The sequence below is a fragment of the Rattus norvegicus genome, chromosome 1, assembly GCF_021556685.1.
Source record: "Rattus norvegicus strain SHRSP/BbbUtx chromosome 1, alternate assembly SHRSP_T2T, whole genome shotgun sequence".
Classification (NCBI taxonomy): Eukaryota; Metazoa; Chordata; class Mammalia; order Rodentia; family Muridae; genus Rattus; species Rattus norvegicus.
In genome coordinates this window covers 78,851,575-78,873,485 of record NC_141534.1, presented here as the reverse complement: position 1 = coordinate 78,873,485, position 21,911 = coordinate 78,851,575, and the positions used below count along the sequence as shown (strand labels likewise).

General features: G+C 44.3%; 1 protein-coding gene across 1 annotated transcript; it reads left to right on the top strand.

The window, feature by feature from the left end:
• Positions 1-640: 640 nt before the first annotated feature.
• On the top strand, positions 641-20,876 carry Zfp667 (zinc finger protein 667). The gene is made up of 5 exons (NM_001008557.1): positions 641-710; positions 3,380-3,461; positions 4,766-4,892; positions 7,868-7,960; positions 17,865-20,876. Exons 2-5 carry the CDS (start codon positions 3,429-3,431, stop codon positions 19,436-19,438), a joined length of 1,827 nt encoding a protein of 608 aa, NP_001008557.1. The 5' UTR covers positions 641-710; positions 3,380-3,428; the 3' UTR covers positions 19,439-20,876.
• The last annotated feature ends 1,035 nt before the right edge of the window (positions 20,877-21,911 follow it).

Genomic DNA, 21,911 nt, shown 5'->3' with positions numbered 1-21,911 from the left:
GCATTATTAATAAGCAGTGATGAATGTGCTCTGGAGTCTTCAATCAGACTCCAAGGTAGAACGCTCCTCTTCTTTCTCACGTGGCCATCATTTCTCCATGGACTTCTGAACAGCCACTGAAGAAAATCTGTCCTCTTTCAGGGTCAAAAGGTTTCCAGACAGGCAACCAGAGGGAAAACGCCCTTCCTTCAGGTTCTGGGCGTGGACATCCATAGTCCCTGACCAAAGCCGGAAAGGTTGGCGGTACAAGCTCGCGGTTGCGCACGGCGTGAGGCGCGTGGAAGCCAAGTGAGCCCAAGGTGTGGAGCGCTAGAAGAAGCACCCGGGAATAGAGGAATGCTGTGTGGATGTTGACGAGCTTGTTGGTACCCCTTAGAAAATCGCTTAGCGTAGGAGCGCACACACGCGTCCGCAGAAGAGCCCGCCCCTCTGCGCCCTCTATGCAAATTATTAAGGGCGTGGCTTCGCGCTGTCTCTGGGGCCCGGCGAGAGCAGCGTCCAGTTGTGCGTCGGGAGGCGTGGCTCCACGCTCCCGGGGAAGCCCTGGGGGCGGGGCCGTACTGGCCTACGTCTTGATCGAGGGGCGGGGCGAGGGGGGAGAGGCCCTGAAGGGATCCCTGCGGGTCGGGCAGGCGAGTGCGCAGGCGCGGGGGCTCTGTTGCTGGCAGTTCTGTGGCAGCTGTGAGACGGAGGACGCTGTAGGGAGATAGGTGAGAGGTCTGGTGACCGCGAGCCTTCGGTGGAAATACTGAATGGCGTGTGTGTCTGTGTGCGTGTTTGTGCGTGTGTTTGTGTGTGAGAGAGAGAGAGAGAAAGAGAGACCTGTTTGCTTGGGTCGTTCTGGTGATCTGAGTTGATTTGTGTGCACGCCTGAAGCTTCGTGTACGCTCAGCGTGTCTTGTCCGGTGGACACAGTATGAGAATCCTTCAGGCGACTCCACGTGTGTGTATGTGGCAGAGAGAAATGGAGGGAGAGACAGACACACACACACGGAGACTGACTAGGCCTGTCAAGAAACAGGTGCGAATACTACCAACTGCGTGATATGACCTGTATAAAGGAAGGCACCACAGGAAGGGGCCGCTAGTGGTTGTAGGAACAGAGTTCTGAGCATCTCGGTTGTACTTGTGTGTGAGTGTGACAGAATGATGGAGGTGGAGGGGGGCACTCGGCCCGTGGGGCCCAGGAACAGGTGACTGTACAGGAACTGATTAGTGGCGTAGTGGGAAAAGGAAGCCACCGCATGCTGGAGGGGGCCGAGGGTGTGGGCAAACAATTCTGAGCATCTCTTTTGTTCCTAGCTGTGCGGGTGTGAGAGTGTTTGCGTGTGTGTTTGTGTGTGTGTGTGTGTGTGTGTGTGTGTGTGTGTGTGTGTGAGAGAGAGAGAGAGAGAGAGAGAGAGAGAGAGAGGCTGAAGTCTAGAGATACTGTGAGCCACCAGATGACAGTGGCTTTGTGAGTGTGTGCCAGTGTGTGATTGATTGTGCCTCATCTCATTTGTTACCATGGCAACGGGCTCCTCTAGCAGAGGAGATGTGATGGCCTACTCTGGGAAACTGAACCTGTTAAGGATGAGACTTTTCCTTTTGTACAAAGGGATAAATGGTGCCCATCAGAGTGTTGATGGAAAGGCTAAATGGAATATGAAATTACACAGATGAAATGCCTTGTATAATGCCTGAGACATACTGAGTGCAGTGTAGAGTCTGGCCTTTGTTGTAGTGCTGAGAGTGGAGGTTTTGTGTTGTGCTGTTGTCCTGTGTACAGGTAGGATTGTAGTGGTGAATTCTGCATTTGGAATTTGGCTGTCTTTCACCTCTACCAGAGGTTCTGGTTTGAGCAGTGGTGCACCCCCCCCCCCCACATACTCCTTTTACCCTTAGGCAAGCATCTGGCTTCTTGGTGTCTGCCCAAGTATGGTCCTGAGGGAAAGGTGCACCCTGTGGAACCTGTTGGGTGTCTTCCTTATCAGGATAGCTTGAGAGCTTCAATGGAGGGGCATTGGGGATTGGGCACAAAGGGCCCTTTAATGCTAACACACAATAGCACTTGGGAGACAGAGGAAGGTGGACTGATTGGTGGATCTCTGTGAATTCAAGTCTAGCCTGGTCTACAAATAGATTTCCAAGACAGGGCTACACAGTCAGACTGTCTCAAAAAAAAAAAAAATGTCAGGTACTACTTCTTAAATTCGGGATGGAGACTCTTGTAGCAAATGGGTAAAGAGGTTTCCTTAGTCTATACTGGCCACATTTTGCCCACAGTTTTGATATAGCTGCCTAATGACTGACACTGCTTGCTTTCTCCACAGTCACCAAAGCCGTTTTTATGCCAAGTAGCCACCTCCAAGTTTTGTTAAGTAGAAAAGTCTGATTAGTCTCTCTCCTGCTCAGTTCCTCTCACCTTTCCCCCAGTAATCTTATCACAGAAACTGCTCACCGCCTCCTTCCTGACCTGATTCCACCAACCTTCCTCACCTTACTGTCTTAGCACATAGCCTTTTTTTTTTGCCAGAGGGTGGGGGTGGGAGGGGAGATAGGGGTGGGTTGGGGTAGTAGGTAGGACATCCAGGTGGGAGGGAGGTTTCTCTGTATAGCCCTGGCTGGGATTAAGGACCTGTGCCACCCCCACCTCAAGCCCTCCCACCCCTGGCCGCACATAGCCTTGTTAGATCTCTCTACACCTCAAGCCCATGCTTAGCACAGGGCCTTGGCTGTACTTAGACAGTTGTCTTCCCTGTACCTTGTGGCTCACGTGCTTACTACATTCAGACTTCAGCTCACTGCTACCCTCCTGAGAGAGGCCTTTCTCAGCTCCTGCATCTCTTTCTCTGGTCCCCTGTGCCTTGTTTTACCCCTTAGGGTAGGCATGTGCCACCATGCCTAGTTTATGTTATGTTGGATGTGGAACCCGGGGCTGAGTGCATGCTAGGCCACCTCACTCTACCAGCTGAGCTCCATGCCCAGCTCCAGCGCCTGCTTCTTGTTATGCAGCTTCTCTGGGTATGGTAGCTCTGGGAGTGTCGAACGAAATAGTAAGGATTCCTGCTTTTGACCCTAAATCACTATGCCCTGAATGAATGGTACATGGGATCAGGAACTTTGACTCTCAGTACGGCGCCCAGCACCTGCAGTCACCCGCCGTCAGGTGGCTGCCAGGTGTCTGTACTTTCTTTATCGGTGTCTGGCCATGAGCCTACTGTGATCGTCCGAACAGACAGTGTTGTGTGATATTCTCTCCTTGCCCCTTCCTGACTTTAGTGGGGGTGGGGGTGGGACTTATTTCGGGTGACTTGGCCTGGGACAGGTGATTGGCGACCGGAGACTTCAGGACCACGCTCGAAGGCCATTGAGCTTCATGATCTCTCTTTTCTGCTAGCTCTCGGTCTCAGTCTCTGAATGTGGACCGTCAAAGCTGGGAGGAAAGAATGCCTGCAGCCCGAGGGAAATCAAAATCCAAGGCAAGTGGTGACTGTAACCCTGGGTCTTTATGGTCCCACACAGTTTATTTTCACATTGTGTACCTGCGCCCCTTCCCCCCCAGCTCCCCATACCCATTTTCATGGAAGAAATACCAATAGCCAACCCAGAGTGGGACCTAGTTACTCTATATAAGTTTTCCTGGAGCTGGGGAAGATGGCAGTAAAGTGCTTGCCATTCAAGCAGGGGAATCAAGTTAGGATCCCTATTTTTTTTTTTTTTTTTTTGGTTCTTTTTTTTCGGAGCTGGGGACCGAACCCAGGGCCTTGCGCTTCCTAGGTAAGCGCTCTACCACTGAGCTAAATCCCCAGCCCCCAGATCCCTATTTTTAAAAGCTACGCGCTGACCAGTGAGATGGCTCAGTAGATAAGGGCACCATCCACCAAGCCTGGTCACCGAGGTTGATTCCCAAGACATATTGTGGTCGGAGAGAACTGACTTCTCCTCCAGATTGTCCTCTGACATCCACCTTGCACCATACACCCATAAATAAGGAAATAAATGTAAAACAAAAAGGTCAGAAAAAAAAAGAAATAAAGGTCAGGTCTATAATATCCAGCTATAATCCCACTGCTGGGAGGTAGAGAGAGGTAGCTCTCTGAAGCTCCAGATTCATCGGGAAATCCTGTCTCAAAAAACAAGGTAGAGAACAGTTGATCGACCCCGGTCCTCCATCTGCTTGGCATGTGTGCACCCTTACACATGCTCACACTCAAATGAACGTGTACTGCTATCCCCCACCCCATACACACACACACCATCTACACACACACACACACCATCATCTTGTTATCATGTTCCATTCATAACCAGATTAAAGAATGGATTTTAATTTGGAAGGAGCCAGACTGTACGATTGAATGCCAGCTCCATTACTTAGTAATTATGTGAGACTGCAATAATTTACCTCACTTTTCTAGGTCTTAGTTCCCTCATTCGTAGTATTACTACGATCCTCTTGGCAATGTCTTACCACTACTAAGGGTGATTACTGAGTGAACCAGTAAAGTTAGGTACTTAGAGAAAAAAAATGCCTCCACTATAAAAACCAGTAAGTCCAAATCACTGTTTTTTTTTTTAAGCAGCATGGTCTTTAATAACAGTTTCATTATCTTATTACATTATTCTGTTACATGCTATTAAAATTATTAAATACCTCTGGTTTTTATTGGTCTCAGAACCCCTGTCATGACATGCCTCCTATAGTCATCGTTTTTCTCCAGTCATGCAGAAAGCACTTTTGAAGTTCATGGTTGAAGAGACTTGTAATTTTCTTTCATTTCAGGCACCAGTGACTTTTGGGGACTTAGCCATCTACTTCTCACAGGAGGAATGGGAATGGCTGAGTCCCAATCAGAAGGATTTGTACGAAGATGTCATGTTGGAGAACTATCACAATCTGGTCTCAGTTGGTAAGGTGTCATGGCCCACACTCCCTAATCCCAGCCCCAGTCAGTAATCCAGAACCAACCTGTGAAGGGCATGTATGAGTTAGGGTCTTTTCAGGAAAATGGAAGTTGTGCACACTTTTTAAAAAGTGTGTGTGTGTGTGTGTGTGTGTGTGTGTGTGTGTGTGTGTGTGTGTGTTGTCTGTGTCTGTTTCTGAATTACACAGTCGGTTGGGTTTTTACTGTAGTCACAGAGTTAGACACAAGTTACCACGATCAGTTTTGGAACCTTTTTCATTATTCCCCAGTGAAACCTGGCAGTCAAGAGCACTTCGTTGCCGGTGTCTGTATATCGTATGGGAGTGGGAAATCCCTAGCCAACATCCCGTCTCTTTGTATTTGTTCATCTGAGCCTCGTATACAGACGGAGTCATGACTGTATGACCTGTTCTCATTTAGTATAGCATTTTGAGGTTTTGCAACTGTTGCTGCACATATCTGTTCTTTATTCTGGGGTTTTAGTGAACAGTTACATCGTATGGCTAGAGTTCATCTTTTGTTAACCAATGGGTGTTTATGTTGCTCTACTTTTAATGAATTACCGCGGTGAGCATTCACAAATAGGTTTTGCAGCATATGCTTTTATTTCCCTTGGTTATATATTTATAAATAAGGTGGGTCATATGGAGACCGCACTTTTTTATGATGTATGTATTTTATGTGTATGAGTATTTTGCCTGCATGTATGTATGCACACTGTGTGCATGCCTGATACCTATGGAGGCCAGAAGAGAGCATCAGATCCCCTGGAACCACAGTCACAGGCAGTTGTAAGTCACCATGTAGGTGCTAGGGCTCAAACCCAGGTCCTCTGCAAAACAGCCATTGCTTTTAACCTCAGAGCCGTCTCTCCAGTCCCCCTCGCCATGGTATTCTTTTCATTGTTGTTTAGAAAGAATGTGCTATAGGGAGTCGACAGGTGTGAAGAAGCGAACTTGAATGTGGATTTAACACAGAGGTGGGGACAGGGACGCAGCTACCATGCAGCTTGAAGGCTGTGGCAAGAAAGGGAAGAACCGATGGCCTTTTAGGGCTGAAAGGAAGAGACTTGCAAAGCTAGAATTCAGATTTCTGAAAGAGAATGGTGGTGTGCTGTCTGGTCTGCTTATATGAGATGAGTTCTGTGAACGGGGGAGTCATACTGGAAATTGAAATAGAACCTCAACTGGCCAAGGGCACCTTTAGATTGCAGAACTTGAGGCCATGTAAAGTCAAACTCTTTAACTTTGTAAATCCTCAATGGACCCAAGTTCCTGTGTGTGTGCGTGCGTGTATGTGTGTGTGTGTGTGTGTGTGTGTGTGTGTGTGTGTGTGTGTGTGACAATTAAAACTCTTTTAATGTATAATGTCAGTAATGTATGTACTACTTGCTTTTTAAATACATATATGTTTCGGCCTCAGAACCATGAATGGAGTTCTGACATACCAATGGATCATAGAATGAGTGTTTTAGACCTGAACGATGATAGTGGAAGACCTTGTGCCAGAAGCACCTGACCCTATGTTCAGAAAAATAATTTATTTTATAGAGTTAGATTAAGTAACTCTACTGTATATAAAACTTAGCTTTCACCTTCTCTATATGAAAAGTTAAAGCCACTTAACCGTTCAAGCCCAGAACACTCTGATACCAGAGCAGGAGGTTACCCCAAACCAAACAGTTCTTACTTGACTGTCATGCTGGCATTGTCATGCTGGCACTCCCTACCTGGGTCAGTATCAGAGCCACAGATTAAGGACTCATTGTCACAAGGCTATCCCTACCTCAGATTGTGCCTTAGTTTTGGTTTTACTGCTATGAACAGACACCATGACCAAGGCAACTCTTATAAAGGCATTTAATTGGAGCTGGCTTACAGGTTCAGAGGTTCAGTTCATTATCATCAAGGCAAGAGCATGGCAGCATCCAGGCAGGCATCAGCACAGGAGGAGCTGAGAGTTCTATACCTTGATCTAAGGGTCGTTAGAAGACTGTCCTCGGGCAGTTAAGAGGTCACCCACTCCCACAGTGACACACTTCCTCCAACAAGATCACACGTCCTAATAGTGCCACTCCCTAGGCCAAGCATATTCAAACTACCACAGACACCATTTACAAGTCCAGGCCTCTGAAGGTCCCAACTAACTGTAGGTTGAAGGTTCCCACAAACTGCCCTCTCCCAGGTTTGATAGGACTCGAGGTGTATGCTTCAAGTTTGCTAACTCAGCATACAAGATGCTGTAGAGGCTGCAGATGAAGAGACGAATCAGGAGAGATTGGGAGAAAAGAGTGCCAGTCTCCGTGCCCTCCCTAGTCCCCATGTGTTCAGCAACCTTGATGCTCCCTGAACCCTTCCTTTAGGCTCATAAATATACTGGTTTGATTGATGGGCCAGGAATTGATTTGATTTGCTAGCCCTCTTGTGAAGTTAGGAGACAGGATGGAGGGCAAAGTTATAATCACTGTTGATTTCTCTGGCTGATTTTGAGGAGCTCACGTGCACCTGCTATCTCGTTAATATATGAAAATCACCACTTGGGAGGGCCCAAGTTTTTAGGAGGTGAGTGCCAGGAATCATGAATCTACTTCTCTTAGAAATAACTATGTTCTCAGGGCACATGTCTTTGATCACAGTACTCAGAAGGCAGAGGCAGGCAGATCTCTGTGAGTTCAAGGCCAGCCTAGTCTACAGAGCAAGTTCCAAGGCAGCCAGGGTTACACAGTGAAACCCTGTTTCGAAACCTTACCCCCCCATCCCATCACACACACAAATAGAAAAGGACATCACCATATCTACCCTTACTCCTGCCATCCCCCATTTCTGCAGTTGCCTCTCACATTGTATCCCTACATCACAGTGTATTCCCACTGTGAGGAGGAACCCACGTTTTATTAACACAGGACTTGGCTCAGATTTCAGTGGTGTCCACTTAATGATGGGTATTTGTCCCATGTGTAGGACTTGCCTGCCGGAGGCCAAATATCATCGCCTTGTTGGAGAAAGGGAAAGCACCATGGATGGTGGAGCCATCAAGAAAGCGCCGGGGTCCTGGTGAGTGACTGAGAACCAAGGCCTAAGTTTTGTCATTCAAGCTGCGGAAGGTGCCACAGCAGTACAAACTACTGGTAAACAGTAAAAATTTACCATACACGGTCCCAAGTGTTGGGAAGTCTAAGAGGAAGACTCTAGCAGATACAGTATCTAATGATGAGCCAGGCTTAGCTAGGCTCATAGATGTGGCCTTTATACTGTGTTGTCACAGGGTAGAAAGGACGAAGGAACACTGTAAGGACACTAATCCCAGCCAAAGGATTCAACCCCAAAACCTGATTGAATCCCAAGGCCCCTCACCATGTATCCTAGTACTCCTTGAAATATTTATAAGAAGTCAGCCATTTCCTGTGGTTGACAGTGTTCTTTAATGGCTATTCTGGGGATTTTGAGGAAGAGGTTCCTGTGGTGTCCCAGCCATCCAGCTCATGGCTCAGAGGCAGTCACCATGGAGTGTTCCCTCTCCTTCCTCTTCCCTCCTCCAATCTTCTCTTCTTATCTCTCTTACTCTCACTTTAAAGCTCCCTCCTTCCCTTTAATACCCCAGATCACATTGAATCTTGCATGCATTGAACCTTGCTCAAAAGTCACAGGCCCTGAGGAACAGAGTGTCAGTGTCTAGTGCGTTGGGGGCCCTGGGTATGGTCGCACACCACCAGGACACAGGGGATGCAGAGCCAAGGCAGAAGCAACTGCATGCAGTTACAAGCTAGATATGAATATGCATTACTTCCATTTCCATTTTGGCAATGTACCATAAGATCATTATTCCCAGGATACCAGGAACAACTGAGGCAAGACTAAACAAAGGCTTCTTCTCAAAATATTCACATAACAAATCACCCCTCTTCCTATTAGCATGAGAACCGCTTCCACAGAAACAGGACACAGTAGAACACAGTTTAAGGCCAAATGAGAAAAACATTTTCTTCTCAAGGGCGGCATTCCAGCCCCTACGTGCACCTGTCACCAGTCCTTACTGACCCTGTCTGGAAGCTGCATCTCTATGCCTCAACATGGGAGCAGTTACTACTATTATTTATTTTCTTCTAAAAAGAGAAGATGTTGCCCCGATGGTGTGGCACACGCTTTTAATCCCAGCACAAGGAGGCAGAGGCAGGTGGATCTCTGTGAGTTTAAGATCAGCCTGGTGAGTTCAGGCCAACCAGAGTTACATGGTGAAACTCTGTCTCAAGAAATCAAAACAGGGGGTTGGGGATTCAGCTCAGCGGTAGAGCGCTTGCCTAGCAAGCGCAAGGCCCTGGGTTCGGTCCCCAGCTCCGAAAAAAAGAACCAAAAAAAAAAAAGAAAAAAGAAAAGAAACCAAAACGGACAAACAACAACAACAACAGCAAAACTAAGAAAACTAAAAACAAAGCAAAAACATTTTCCCATTCTATCCTGAAGTATATTTTTCCTTGTTTTCTGTTTGGTTATAGGTTATACTTTAAACTTTTTTTCTTTTTCCATTCTCTTGCTCTGTCTCTCTGTCTCTGTCTCTTTATCTCTGTCTCTGTCTCTCTCTCTCTGTATGTGCATGTATGTATGTGTCACATGTACATGTGCACGAATTGAGCATGTGTATGTATGCATGTTTGCACATGGGCACAGGTGTGCGGGTGCATTTGGGGACCTGAGGTTGGTGTCAGGAATCATCCTTCATCAGTCTTCCATCTTTCTCACTGAGGCAGACTCTATCAATCAAACCTGGAGCTCCACAGCGTTGTAGCTAGTTTTGCTAGCCAGCGTGCTCTGGGTCTCTTGAGGCTGGAACTGCACACAGGCCACAGGGACAACCTATCATTTACCTGGGTTCTGGGAATCCAGATTCTGGCTCTTACGGTTATTCAGCAAGTGTTTTAATCACTGAGCCATATCTCCAACCCAGGGATTTTGTTTTTGTTTTATCTCTTCCCTTTTTGTGTGTGGATACCTAAGGGTCAGTTGGTGGATAGGTATGTGGATGTTCTGTGAACATCACATGACAACGTACGGGATTTGGTTTTCTCCTTCAGCCATGAGGGTCTCAGAAATCAAGCTAAGGCCACCAGACTTAGAAGCAAGTACCTTTACTGGCTGAGGCACCTCAAAGGCCTTTTTCATATCATCAAACGCATTGCATTGACCTGTCGTTTCTCTTGCTATGTGTAGACTCGCATCTGCCTTCTAGAAGTTGGAATATGTCCCATTTTATTTTAATTTGCTTTTAAATGTTTTTGATATGTGTGTGTTGTCTGTTCTCTGGGTGGGCATGGGCATGCCACAGTGTATGTGTGGAGGTCAGAGGATAGCTTTGAGGACATGATTCTTTCCTTCCACCTTTATGTAGGTTCCAGGGATGTAACTCAGGTCCCCAGGCTTGTACGATTATCACTGGGCTTAACGTTAACATCTGCTCTGGTTCAGACTCTCTTCTTAGAAACAGGGAGATGAACTGAAGGGGTGCACTAATATTCGTTAGAGGAAAAGGAGAAGTCCTCAGTCCATAAAGATGCAAAGAAGGAGCCATTAGGCAGTGTCTGGAGAGATGGTCTCGTGACTGAGAGAGCTCACTGCTTTTCCAGAGGAGCTGGGCTTGAGTCTTAGCACTGCTGGTGGGTGGGTACCTGGAACTCCAGTTCCAGGAGATTCAACACCATTATCCAGCTTCTCCATGTACCTACCCTTACATGAACACTCACGTAAAAGACAAGAACTTGACAAAATAGATAAAGGAAAGCCAGTGAGATTGGAACCAGGAAGGATTCTACGATAAATTCCAAAATTCTATTTGTTTATTTATTTATTATTTATTATGTGTATATGTTTGTATGAGTGCAGGTGCCAGCAGATGGGAGAGACATCAGATTCACCCAGAGCTAGAGTTAGGTGGTTGTAAACTACCCGGCTCGTGTGCTTAGATCCTCTACAGCACTGTACACTCCTGTCAACTGAGCCACCTTTCCTTTCTCCAGTGTATATATGTATATGTGTATATATGTATATATATATGTATATATATTTTTTGAGGGTTTTATACGTGTATACAGTATCTGAAGGGACTCTAGCCAGCCTGAGCATGGCAAACAAGACAGACTTTGTACTTCTCCCCCATTCCCTCTGCCTTGCTAAAAACAATTAGATTACAAGATCCATTTCCTTATTTGACCACTTCCTCCTCCTGTGTCTGACTACCAAGGTCGAGCTATCAAAAGCCCTCTTTGGCTCACCTAATTAACATAGCCAATTAAATTTAAACACCTCATCCTAACACGGGGTTTTTTCCCTTTTACCTTTATAAACGGCCTTTTGCCTATGGGCCACATCTGTCTCCTCTCTATCCAGATGCAGGCCTTTGTCCTTCTGGGACAAATACCTGTTCCCCATCCCTTGTTTTCTTCCCCTCTTCCCTAGTCCTCTGTCTCCTGTCTTCGTCTCTTATTTCCTGCTTTTTTGTCCCTCTGGGCAAATAAGTCTCTTTTGTGCTGAGAATTTGCTCTTGCGCTGTCTTGTGCCGAGTACAGGTCCCTTCAATGTCTACCCCAGCTCAACCGTCCCAGTGCCCTGGCACTCCCTTGTATGCCCCCTTCCACTTTCTGTTTGTTTTGTTTGTTGCAAACCACCCGGTTCTTTTTAGTGTTGCCTGCTAGAATATTTACTGATCTTGCTGGCTTCAACTTGGGCAGGTGACCACAGTTGCAGTGAATTCATGAGTGCGATGGCCACGGCTCCTCTCTGTCCTGATTTTAACATTCTTTCTACCCACTTCTCCACCGTGTTCTGTGAGCCTTGGGGAGCCAGACTTCTTGTTTGATCTGATCTTGTGGCTTCACTGTGAAATGATGTTACTTTAATTCCTCACTTTACCAGAATGTTCTGTATCTCCTAATAATAATTTTGATAGTTATCACCAGATATTGGACAGTTGCGGGAATTTTCTTTACGTAGCACTCATGGAGCAGCATGTGCTTCCCAATTCAGAACTGTACAGACTTGAGAAAGGTGAGGAAGTCCTAGACTGTACATTGACTGCGTCCAGCAAGGGCTGGATTGGAACTTCAAAGTCACAACACTGATATTTTGATAAATCATGTAGGGCTAGTCTTCTCTCTCTCTCTCTCTCTCTCTCTCTCTCTCTCTCTCTCTCTCTCTCTTTTTTGGTTCTTTTTTTTCAGAGCTGGGGACCAAACCCAGGGCCTTGCGCTTCCTAGGTAAGCGCTCTACCACTGAGCCAAATCCCCAACCCCTAGTCTTCTCTCACCTTTCTGTCAATTGTGGTAAAATACTCTGATGAAAGCAACTTAAGGGAGAGGGGTGTCTTAGTCACTGTTCTGTTGCTGTGAAGACAGCAAGGCAGCTTTGTAAAAGAAAGCATTTCATTGGAGGCTTGCTTACAGTTTTAGAGGGTTAGTTCATGGTCTTCCTGGCAGAAAGCAAACAGGCGTGTCACTGGAGCAGTAGCTGAGAGAGCTTTACCATCCTGATCTGTAGGTAGCAGTGAGGAGGGTGTTGGGGGGAGGAAGAGACAGAGACAGAGAGACCGACAGAGAGACAGATACACACACATATACACACATACAGAGAGGAAGAGAGAGAGAGACAGAGAGAGACTAGGCCTGGTGTGTGCTTTGGGAATCTCAGAGCTGGCCCCCAGTAGCATACTTCCTCCAACAAGGCCACGCCCACCCCAACAAGGCCACACCTCCTCTTCCCCATTAACTAACTGTTATTTAATCATTAAAATATATGAAACTCCGGTGGGGCCATTTTCATTCACACAGCCACAAAAGGGCAGTGTGACTGTCAAGAAGTTATGGATGTTTGTGTTCATTCAACATTCTTTTTATATAGCCCAGGACCTCTGGTGTCACCCCGTTATCCAACACTATTCTGGCGAGAGATGTGTAAGAGATTGGTAATGGCTCATGACCCCCAAGACCAAGTTCTCAGCACAAAGATTTATTTGCCCAGAGAAACATAGGGCAGGGAATAAGGGACAAAGACAGGAGATAGAGTATAAGGGAGAAGGTGAAGGGAGCAAGGAATAGGGGTGGAAGTGGAGGGGGCAGGGATCTTTGTCTCAGAGGAACAAAGAACTGCCTTGGAATAGAGAGGGGACAGACGTGACACATAGGGAAATGGTGGTTTATAAAGGTACAAGAGAAAAAACATATGTTAGGATGAGGTGTTTAATTTTAATTGGGAACGTTAATTAGGTGAGCCAAAGAGGGCTTGTGATTGCTGGACTTCAATAGTTGATAGCTGGACCTCGGTAGTCAGCCTCAGGAGGAGGAAGTGGCCAAATAAGGGAATAGACCTTGGGGGCTAGCTTTAGGAATGTAGTCTAAGGGTTTTTTAGCAAGACAGAGGAAATACGGGAGAAGGGCAAGGCCTATCAGAGTCATGTTCGCAAACTAACTAGAGTCCCTTCAAGGTAGACAAGCATCTGCTCACCCCAGACAGGAAACCAGTGGCAGACCAACTTAAGGATACCACCAGAATCCAACTTGATAAATCAATGAGTTTTATTGGAGTTACTTAACAGGAGTGTGTTAAGGGATTACTTACAGGAGCAGAAACAACTGAAAGACAACTGCATCACCCAGGACCACCCCAGCATGAGTGATAGCCCACAGAAACTGGGAAACCTGTACCATACCACATAGCCTACAGGCAAGTCAACAGATTGGAGAGCATCCTTTCCCAGTGACTCTGATCTTCCAGGCAGCTTAGCTGGTTTCTGTTTCTTTCAGGCAGCTGGTTTGGTTTCAAAGCAGTTTAGCTTCCTTTGTTTGAAAGGGACTCTCAGCTTTTATTATTTACTCTGGCAGGGAGGGGACCTAGTGAATCTGATCAGTTTCAGGGACTTCCTGATGGTATCTTGAGGTATTTATCATCCTGCCCAAAGAGCTTCCAAATAGAATGGCATGTTTCAATCTTGGAGGACACTGTTACACAACAACACAAGAAACAGCTCACAAAGGCTATAAAACTGGAGCATACTGTACAACTTGCCTTGTCTACCTAAGAGGTTGGGGAGTATCTCTTGCAGGTAGCTCAGGTAGTCTGAGCCTCTTTTGTTTGAGAATGTCTTTCAGGAACCTTTACTGCTTGGATATATATGTTCAGGAGGGAGAAGCCTAATGTATTTTTCAGTTTCAGGAACTTCCTAAAACCTTTGATGTTTACTTTCTGAACTTAACAAGCTTCTCTGCAAGATAATGTGATTTTATCTCTCCTTAGAACATCCTGTATCTTAATGAGTTTTTTTGCAGGATGGAATGTTTCACATCCATTTTAACATCCTATGTCTTAATGAGCTCCTCCTTTACAACATACTGTTTTATCCTCCTGCTTTCCTACGTCCTGTGTCTTAATGAATTTCTTTCCCAGATCAATGGTTGTAATAGAGGAAAATGCTATGCAACACCCAACAATGGGAGGGTCTTCCTTCATTTATCCCAATCAAAATAATCCTTCTCAAGCCCAGAGGCTTGTCTCTCTGGTATACAGTTGGCAGTTGAGAGACTCACATCTTCTAAAATACAATAATTGAAGACCCTTTGAATAGTCTTGTTCTTTTTGTTCTTAATTACTCAACATCAATAATAAACTAAAAAAGCTTCAGTTCTCAGGTGTTTGAACACTAGAATTAACAGATGGAGGAGATAGTATGGACCAGAAAATTTATATTTATTATTTATAGTTCTCAGAGAAATCCTGTCAGGTAGCAATTGTATTCATTTCATTTAAATTTTTTAAAAAAATTACAGATCATTAAAATCATTGCAGATGGTTATGAGCCACTATGTGGGAATTGAACTCAGGACCTTTGGAAGAGTAGTCAGTGCTCTTAACCACTGAACCATCTCTCTAGCCCTCATTTAAATTTTTTAAAAAATCACATGGTAGGGCTGGAGAGATGGCTCAGCGGTTAAGAGCTCTAGCTGCTCTTTCAGAGGTTCTGAGTTCAATCCCCAGCATCCACATGGCGACTCACAACCATCTGTAAAGGAATCCGATGCCCTCTTCTGGTGTGTCTGAAGACAGCTACAGTGTACTCATATACATAAAATAAATCTTTTTTAAAAAAATTACATTGCACACACACATGCACATGCACCACAGTGCAGATTTGGAGATTAAAGGACAACTTGAAGGTTGTCCTGTACCTTGGTCCAGGAGGTCAAATACAGGCCAAGCTTGGTGGCAGATGCTTTAACCCGCTGAGCTATTTGGTGAGCCCAATGCTATCCAATTTAAAGAACACAACGGGGCATAGAAAGATAGTCAGCAATCAAGATTCTTGCAGAGTGGGCTGGAGAGATGGCTCAGCGGTTAAGAGCATTGACTGCTCTTCCAGAGGTCCTGAGTTCAATTCTCAGCAACCACATGTTGGCTCACAACAATCTGTAAAGGGATCTGATGCCCTCTTCTGAAGATAGGGACAGTGTACTTATATACATAAAATTAATAAATCTTTTAAAAAAAGATTCTTGCAGAGTGCTTATGGTGTTACCATCACCCACGCAGGGCTTCTCTTTAATAATTTTATTAATCTGGTATGACCCCAATGCTGTAGTATATGAGATGTTCTGCATGCCTTTTTAATGGAATATCTTCACTAGAAGGTTTGGTGTTGGCACAGGATACACCAAGACCAACTACTCAGCACAAAGGAGATTTGTTTGCCCCAGAGGAAGAGAGGGCAGGAAATAAGAGACAACAAACAGGAGACAGAGGATGAGGGAGAAGGGGAAGGGAACAAAGAATCAGGAGAAAGGGTATTTGTCCCAGAGAGACAAAGGACTGCCTCTGGATAGAGAGGAGACAGATGTGGTCCACAGGCAACTGACAGTTTATAAAGGTAAAGGGGGAAACCCCTGTATTAGGATGAGGTGTTTAATTGGGCAGGTTAATCAGGTGAGCCAGTGTCAGCTTGTGATTGCTGCACTTTAATACTTTGATACCTGGACCTCAGTAGTCAGCCTCAGGAGGAGGAAGTGGCCAGTTAAGGGAATAGACCTTGGGGACTAGCTTCAGGAATGTAGTCTAAGGGTTTACACCATGGGAGATGGAGTTGGGGAAGGGCTCCTATTCGAGCCATGTTTGTCATGCTCAGGCTGGCTATAGCCCTTCTTCATTCACAATTTGCTGTATATCTATTTTATACTCACATAATAGACCCATATCATACCAGCTACATTTTAGGTACCCGTTGGTACTTGTAACTAGTGGCTACTGTATTGAATAGTACAGTTCTAAAGCCTGTGCTCTGTTTATTGTGCCCCAATGTAAGTTAAGGTCCATAATCAATATGCTATATAAGTACCTTATTATTTGAAAAATAACTCTTTTTTTTTTCCTTTTTCTTTTTTTCGGAGCTGGGGACCGAACCCAGGGCATTGCGTTTGCTAGGCAAGCGCTCTACCACTGAGCTAAATCCCCAACCCCCAAAAATAACTCTTTTAAAGGTACTTTTTTCTTTTAATTTTGAGACAGTTTCTTATTACACTGCATTGCATATATGCATATGTGCTAAGCTAACTTTGAATTCAGGATCTTCCTGACTCGGCCTCCTGATTGCTTGGAATTCAGGCATGACAGCACTGTTATCAGCACAAGTAATTATTCTGAACCTTTCAGACTAATGCATCATACTCTAATTTGATCACTTAAATAATAGATTCATTCTTTTTAGCTTAATATGTTACTCTGTTTCCTTGGAGTTTTTTTTCTGTTTCTCTTAAGTTTAAAGTTTTTATTGTTTTAAATGTCCACTCAATACTAATTGTTAGTATATTCTTGGTTTTCAGGATTTGCTATTCAAGAATATGCTTTTAGTATTTGTAACTTTGAAAGTATTGTCCAGCTGGGCAGTGGTGGTGCCTGCCTTTAAATCCTAGCGTTTGTGAGGCAGAGGCAGGCAAGTCTCTGTGAATCTGAGGTCAGCCTGGTCTACAGAGTAAGTTCTAGGATGGCCAAGGCTATGCAGAGAAACCCTGTCTTGAAAAACAAAAACAGAACAAACAAACAAACAAAAGAAGAAAGAAAGAAATATAGTGAACTCATTCTTCAAAACCAAAAGAGTATAATCCATTTCCCATTTATTTACAAAGTTTGATGTCTCCATAATCCAGTTTTAGATGATTTTTATCACACAGGTAATATTTCTCTTACCCATTTACAGTTAATTTCTGTTTCACCATTATTCCCAAGTAACCACATAACATTTCTGTGTAAATATTCCCTTTTGTAAACATTTCATATAGTAAGTTACATTTAACTGATGAACAGTCTAGAGCTAAATGTGGCATATGGTATAAACTACATCATATACATAAAAATTGTTTTATTCATTTTCAAATTTCAAATATCCCTGAATTCCTGTGGCTATGATTAAACACCCAGAAAAAAGCAACTTAAGGGAGAAAGGATGTATTGGTTCATAATTCCAGATTACACTCCATCATTGAGAGAAAGATAAAACAGCAAGAACTTGAAGCAGCCACTTTAGCCACGGTAAGAGCTGAGGAAATAATTCATGTGTGCATTACTCAGCTAGCTTTCTGCTTTTTATTCCCTCAAGCCTAGGGAATGGTGCCGCCCACAGTTTTAATATAATTACATTCTTTTTATTCACTCTGGAACCCCAAGCCCAGGGATTGGTGCCTCCTATAGTGAATTAACATAATTAAGATATCCTCAGAGGCTCTCCTTCTAGGTGATCCTGGATTTTGTCACACCAATGATTAAAAGTAATCACCACAAGACCTCAGTATAGTAATGGGGACTATGATAAGACACATTGTTCTTGTTAACATTGGGTCATTATAATCACTAATTACAATGACCCCTTTTTTATTATACGAACTTCATTTCTTCACTACAGAAAAACTAATCCTAACTTTTTGGTGTCTTTCAGAATTAGGGTCTAAGGATGAGACCAAGAAGTTACCACCAAGTCAATGTAACAAATCTGGGCCAAGCATCTGTAAGAAACCAGATTCTTCACAACAAAAGGTTCCCACAGAGAAGGCAAAACATAACAAGAATGCAGTCCCAAGAAAAAACAAGAAAGGGCATTCAGGCAAGAAATCTTTAAAGTGTAATAGCTGTGGGAAAACCTTTTTTCGAAGCTTATCTCTTAAACTCCATCAAGGCTTTCACACTGGAGAGAGGTCTTATGAGTGCAGTACTTGTGGACAAGTTTTCAGGCAGATCTTATCTCTCATTCTTCACCAGAGAGTTCACACTCAGAATAAAAGCTATGAATGTGATAAGTGTGGGGACATTTTTAATAAAAAGTTAACTCTGATGATTCATAGAAGAAGTCATAATGGAAAGGAAAATTTTCACCATGAGAAGACTTCAGATTCATGCCCATCCCTCAGTCCACACCATAATAATCACGCTATTGACAGCATTCACCAGTGCAGAAAATGTGGGAAAGTCTTCAGCCGGATGTCATCCCTTTTACTTCATAAGAAGATTCACAACAGAAAGAGAATACAAAAATACAGTGCATGTGGGAGAGGCTTCAAAAAGAAGCCAGTCCTTGTACATAAAAGAATTTGTATTGGGAAGAAAACTCATGAAAATAAGGCCTTAATTCAAAGTCTCAGGCAGAGAACTTACCAGTCAGAAAACCCTTTTACGTGTAGGAAATGCAGGAAGTCCTTTAGTAGGATCTCAGCCTTAATGCTTCATCAGAGAGCTCACACTTCAGGGAACCCCTACAAATGTGATAAGTGTCAGAAAGACTTCGGACGACTTTCAACCCTTATTCTGCACCTCAGAATTCATAGTGGGGAGAAGCAGTTTAAGTGCAACAAGTGTGAGAAGGTATGCAATCGCCTTTCATCCTTTATTCAGCACAAGAAAATCCATAAAAGGAAAAAGAAACTCATCGAGTGCAAGGAATGTGGAAAGATGTTTGGTGGAATGAAAAACCTTAAAGTACATCTCAACATCCATTCGGAGGAGAAACCTTTCAAGTGCAATAAGTGTAGTAAAGTTTTTGGCCGTCAGTCATTTCTTAGTGAACATCAAAGAATTCATACTGGAGAGAAGCCCTATCAGTGTGAAGAATGTGGGAAAGCCTTCAGTCACCGGATCTCTCTTACCCGACATAAGAGAATTCACAGCGAGGACAGACCTTACGAATGTGACCTGTGTGGGAAAGCCTTCAGCCAGAGTGCTCATCTTGCTCAGCATGAAAGAATTCACACTGGAGAGAAGCCTTACGCGTGCAAAATATGTAAGAAGTCCTTCACTCAGCGCATATCCCTCATTCTACATGAAAGAAGTCACACTGGGGAGAAGCCTTACGAGTGTAATGAATGTGGGAAGGCATTCAGTAGTGGCTCAGACCTTATCCGACATCAGCGAAGTCATTCTTCAGAGAAACCATATGAATGTAGCAAATGTGGTAAGGCATATAGCCGGAGCTCATCTCTGATTCGACATCAGAGTATACATTCGGAGGAAATGTCCTAAGGCTGTCGCTATATCTGCAAAAGCTAAAAAGGACATCAAAGAAGTGTTCAGAGACATGGAGGATGTGTGTAAGTGTTCTTGACTTATGATGACGTATGTCCCAATAAACCCATCGTAAGTTGAAGCGTCTGAGACAAACAGATATTTAATATACCTGACCTACCAAATGTGATCATTTAGCAGCACAGTGTAATGTGGAGTCCCAGTTGTTCATTCTCCTGACTGTATGGCTTTCTGGAAGCCATGGCCTGATCCCGCTGCCCAGCATTGTGAGAGTTAGTATCCTGCGTACCATCCGCCTAGGTCACTTTTACCCAATTCCTAGTTGAATGGATATTGCTTCTGTACTATCGTAATGCTAAAAAAATCATAAATTGGGAACTATCTGCCTATAACATATTTTGTGTATGTGGGGCCGTTATAATATTCTCCCTTTGAAAGCCAAAGAACAAAAGTAGTTGGTGGATTTTGAAGTGAAGATCTGAAATCAGCTGAGGTATGCTCAGAATTTTGGATCAGGGTTTGTGAATGAAGGTGTTTTTCAATTGGCATTTCTAGTGTAGTGGAGCTTTGAGCCTGAGTTGAGGTCCCAGGAAAATAGAGTATTAAGTCTAACAGGCAAACCAGGCAAAGTAGGGTGCCTCTTTCTCCTGACAGATCTGTGTTGGGGTGAGAACAAAAAGAGTGAGTCTTTAGGTTGCTAGAAATAGTAGCTACAGTGGATGTGGAAAAGTAGTCAATACCACAAAAGATACCCTGAGAAAATTTTTTAAGACAAGCTGGGGGCTTGGGCAGGAGATACTGAAAAATGAGGAACTTCAGAGCAGGGAGAAGCTATTTTTTACTTTTTTACTTGAAAATAAACTGTCTATATTTATATAAGTAAACAGTGTTTTCATGCAATATTTCCAGTTGCTGTACAAAAAATTACTCTTGAGATACATGTTTGGGTTTTCATGGTCTGGATATTTGTGCCACCCCAAAACTCATATGTTGAAGCCCTAACCCTTCAATATGGTGATATTTTGAAATGAGATTAATGAAGTCATGATGTGGATGGGCCTTTTTGATACGCTTTGATCAGACACACAAGAAGGCTTTGTCTTCTTCTGTCCCATGCAAGAACACAGGCAGGCCATCTGCAAACCAAGGAAAAACCCTCACCAGAACCTGACCAGTTTGGTACTCTCACCTTGGACTTCAGCTTATAGCGGAACTACGAGGACCTAGTTTCTCTGAAGTCAGCCTGTCTGTGATACTGTGTTATAGAGCACCTCAAACTGATTAGTTCGTGGAAGAACTCCTAGGTTAAGGTACTGGCTGTTTTCCTTTGTCCTGTCCAACACGTTCAATGTATTTTTTTTGGTCTCCTTTTCCAGCCTCTGTAAGCTATTTAAAATAAAGTCTGAATTCTTTTGTGTGATTAGGTCATACACAATCAGGCTCTTTTGCATGTTTTCCTTCTGCAAAAGCTGTTTAAGAGAACATCTGTTTCTTGTAAGAAAAGCTTAGAGTGTTTGTTTATATTGTTAAGAAAAGCTTATAGGTGTTCTGATTTTGACCACAAGCACTGGGGTTTGAACAGGAAGTGTCCAGCACAGGTTCATCATTCCCGCTGGTAGGAGGCTCTGAGAATTTCAGGGGAGGCCTTCCTGGAGGAACTATGTCATGGGGGTGTGGCAGGTCCTTGGGTGCTGTCTTGTCCCACCCTCTCCTTTAAAACCTTCCTTTAAATTATTAAATTTAAAAATGTTTATTTGTGTGAGTATATTGAGCAGAGGCAGGGACACATAGCCAAACATTAGGCAGAGCTCAGGGGAACCCCACAGAAAAGGGAGAGGATGGATTGTAGAAGCCAAAGGGGTGGACACCAGGAGAACATGGCCCAAAGATATCAACTAAGCAGGAGTCATGGGGGCTCACAGAGACTGGCACAGCAGTCAGAGTCTGCATGGGCCCAGTCTTCCTGCTTCTTGTTATGCTGTGTTTGGCTGATATCCCTGAGAGGCCTGTTCTTTTCTGAAGGGAAATGGAGTAGGGATGGGTCTGGGGAGGTGGATGTGTGGGAGGGTGATGAGTACAGGACTGGGAGGAGCAGAGGGAGTAGAGGCTGCTGTCAGCATGCACGGGAGAAAAGTAAAAAGAAAAATGTTTACAATATTTTATACGTATACATGTTTTGCCTGTATGTGTATGTGCACCACACAGAAGCCTGTGCTCCGATGCCAGAAGAGGCCATCAGAATCCCTGGAACTGGAGTTATGGTCGTGAGTCACCATGTGGGTGCTGGGAATTGAACCTCTGCAATAAAGACAAGGGTTCTAACTACTGAGCCATTTCTCTACCCCCTGCCCCTTTAAGCCAACCAGGCTATAGTATCTTATGATGGCAGCTCAAGCTAACGAGGACAATTGAGAGCTTTCGCTAGAACCTTCTCTATCCCTCCTTTCCCCCATCTCTTTTCTGATTATCC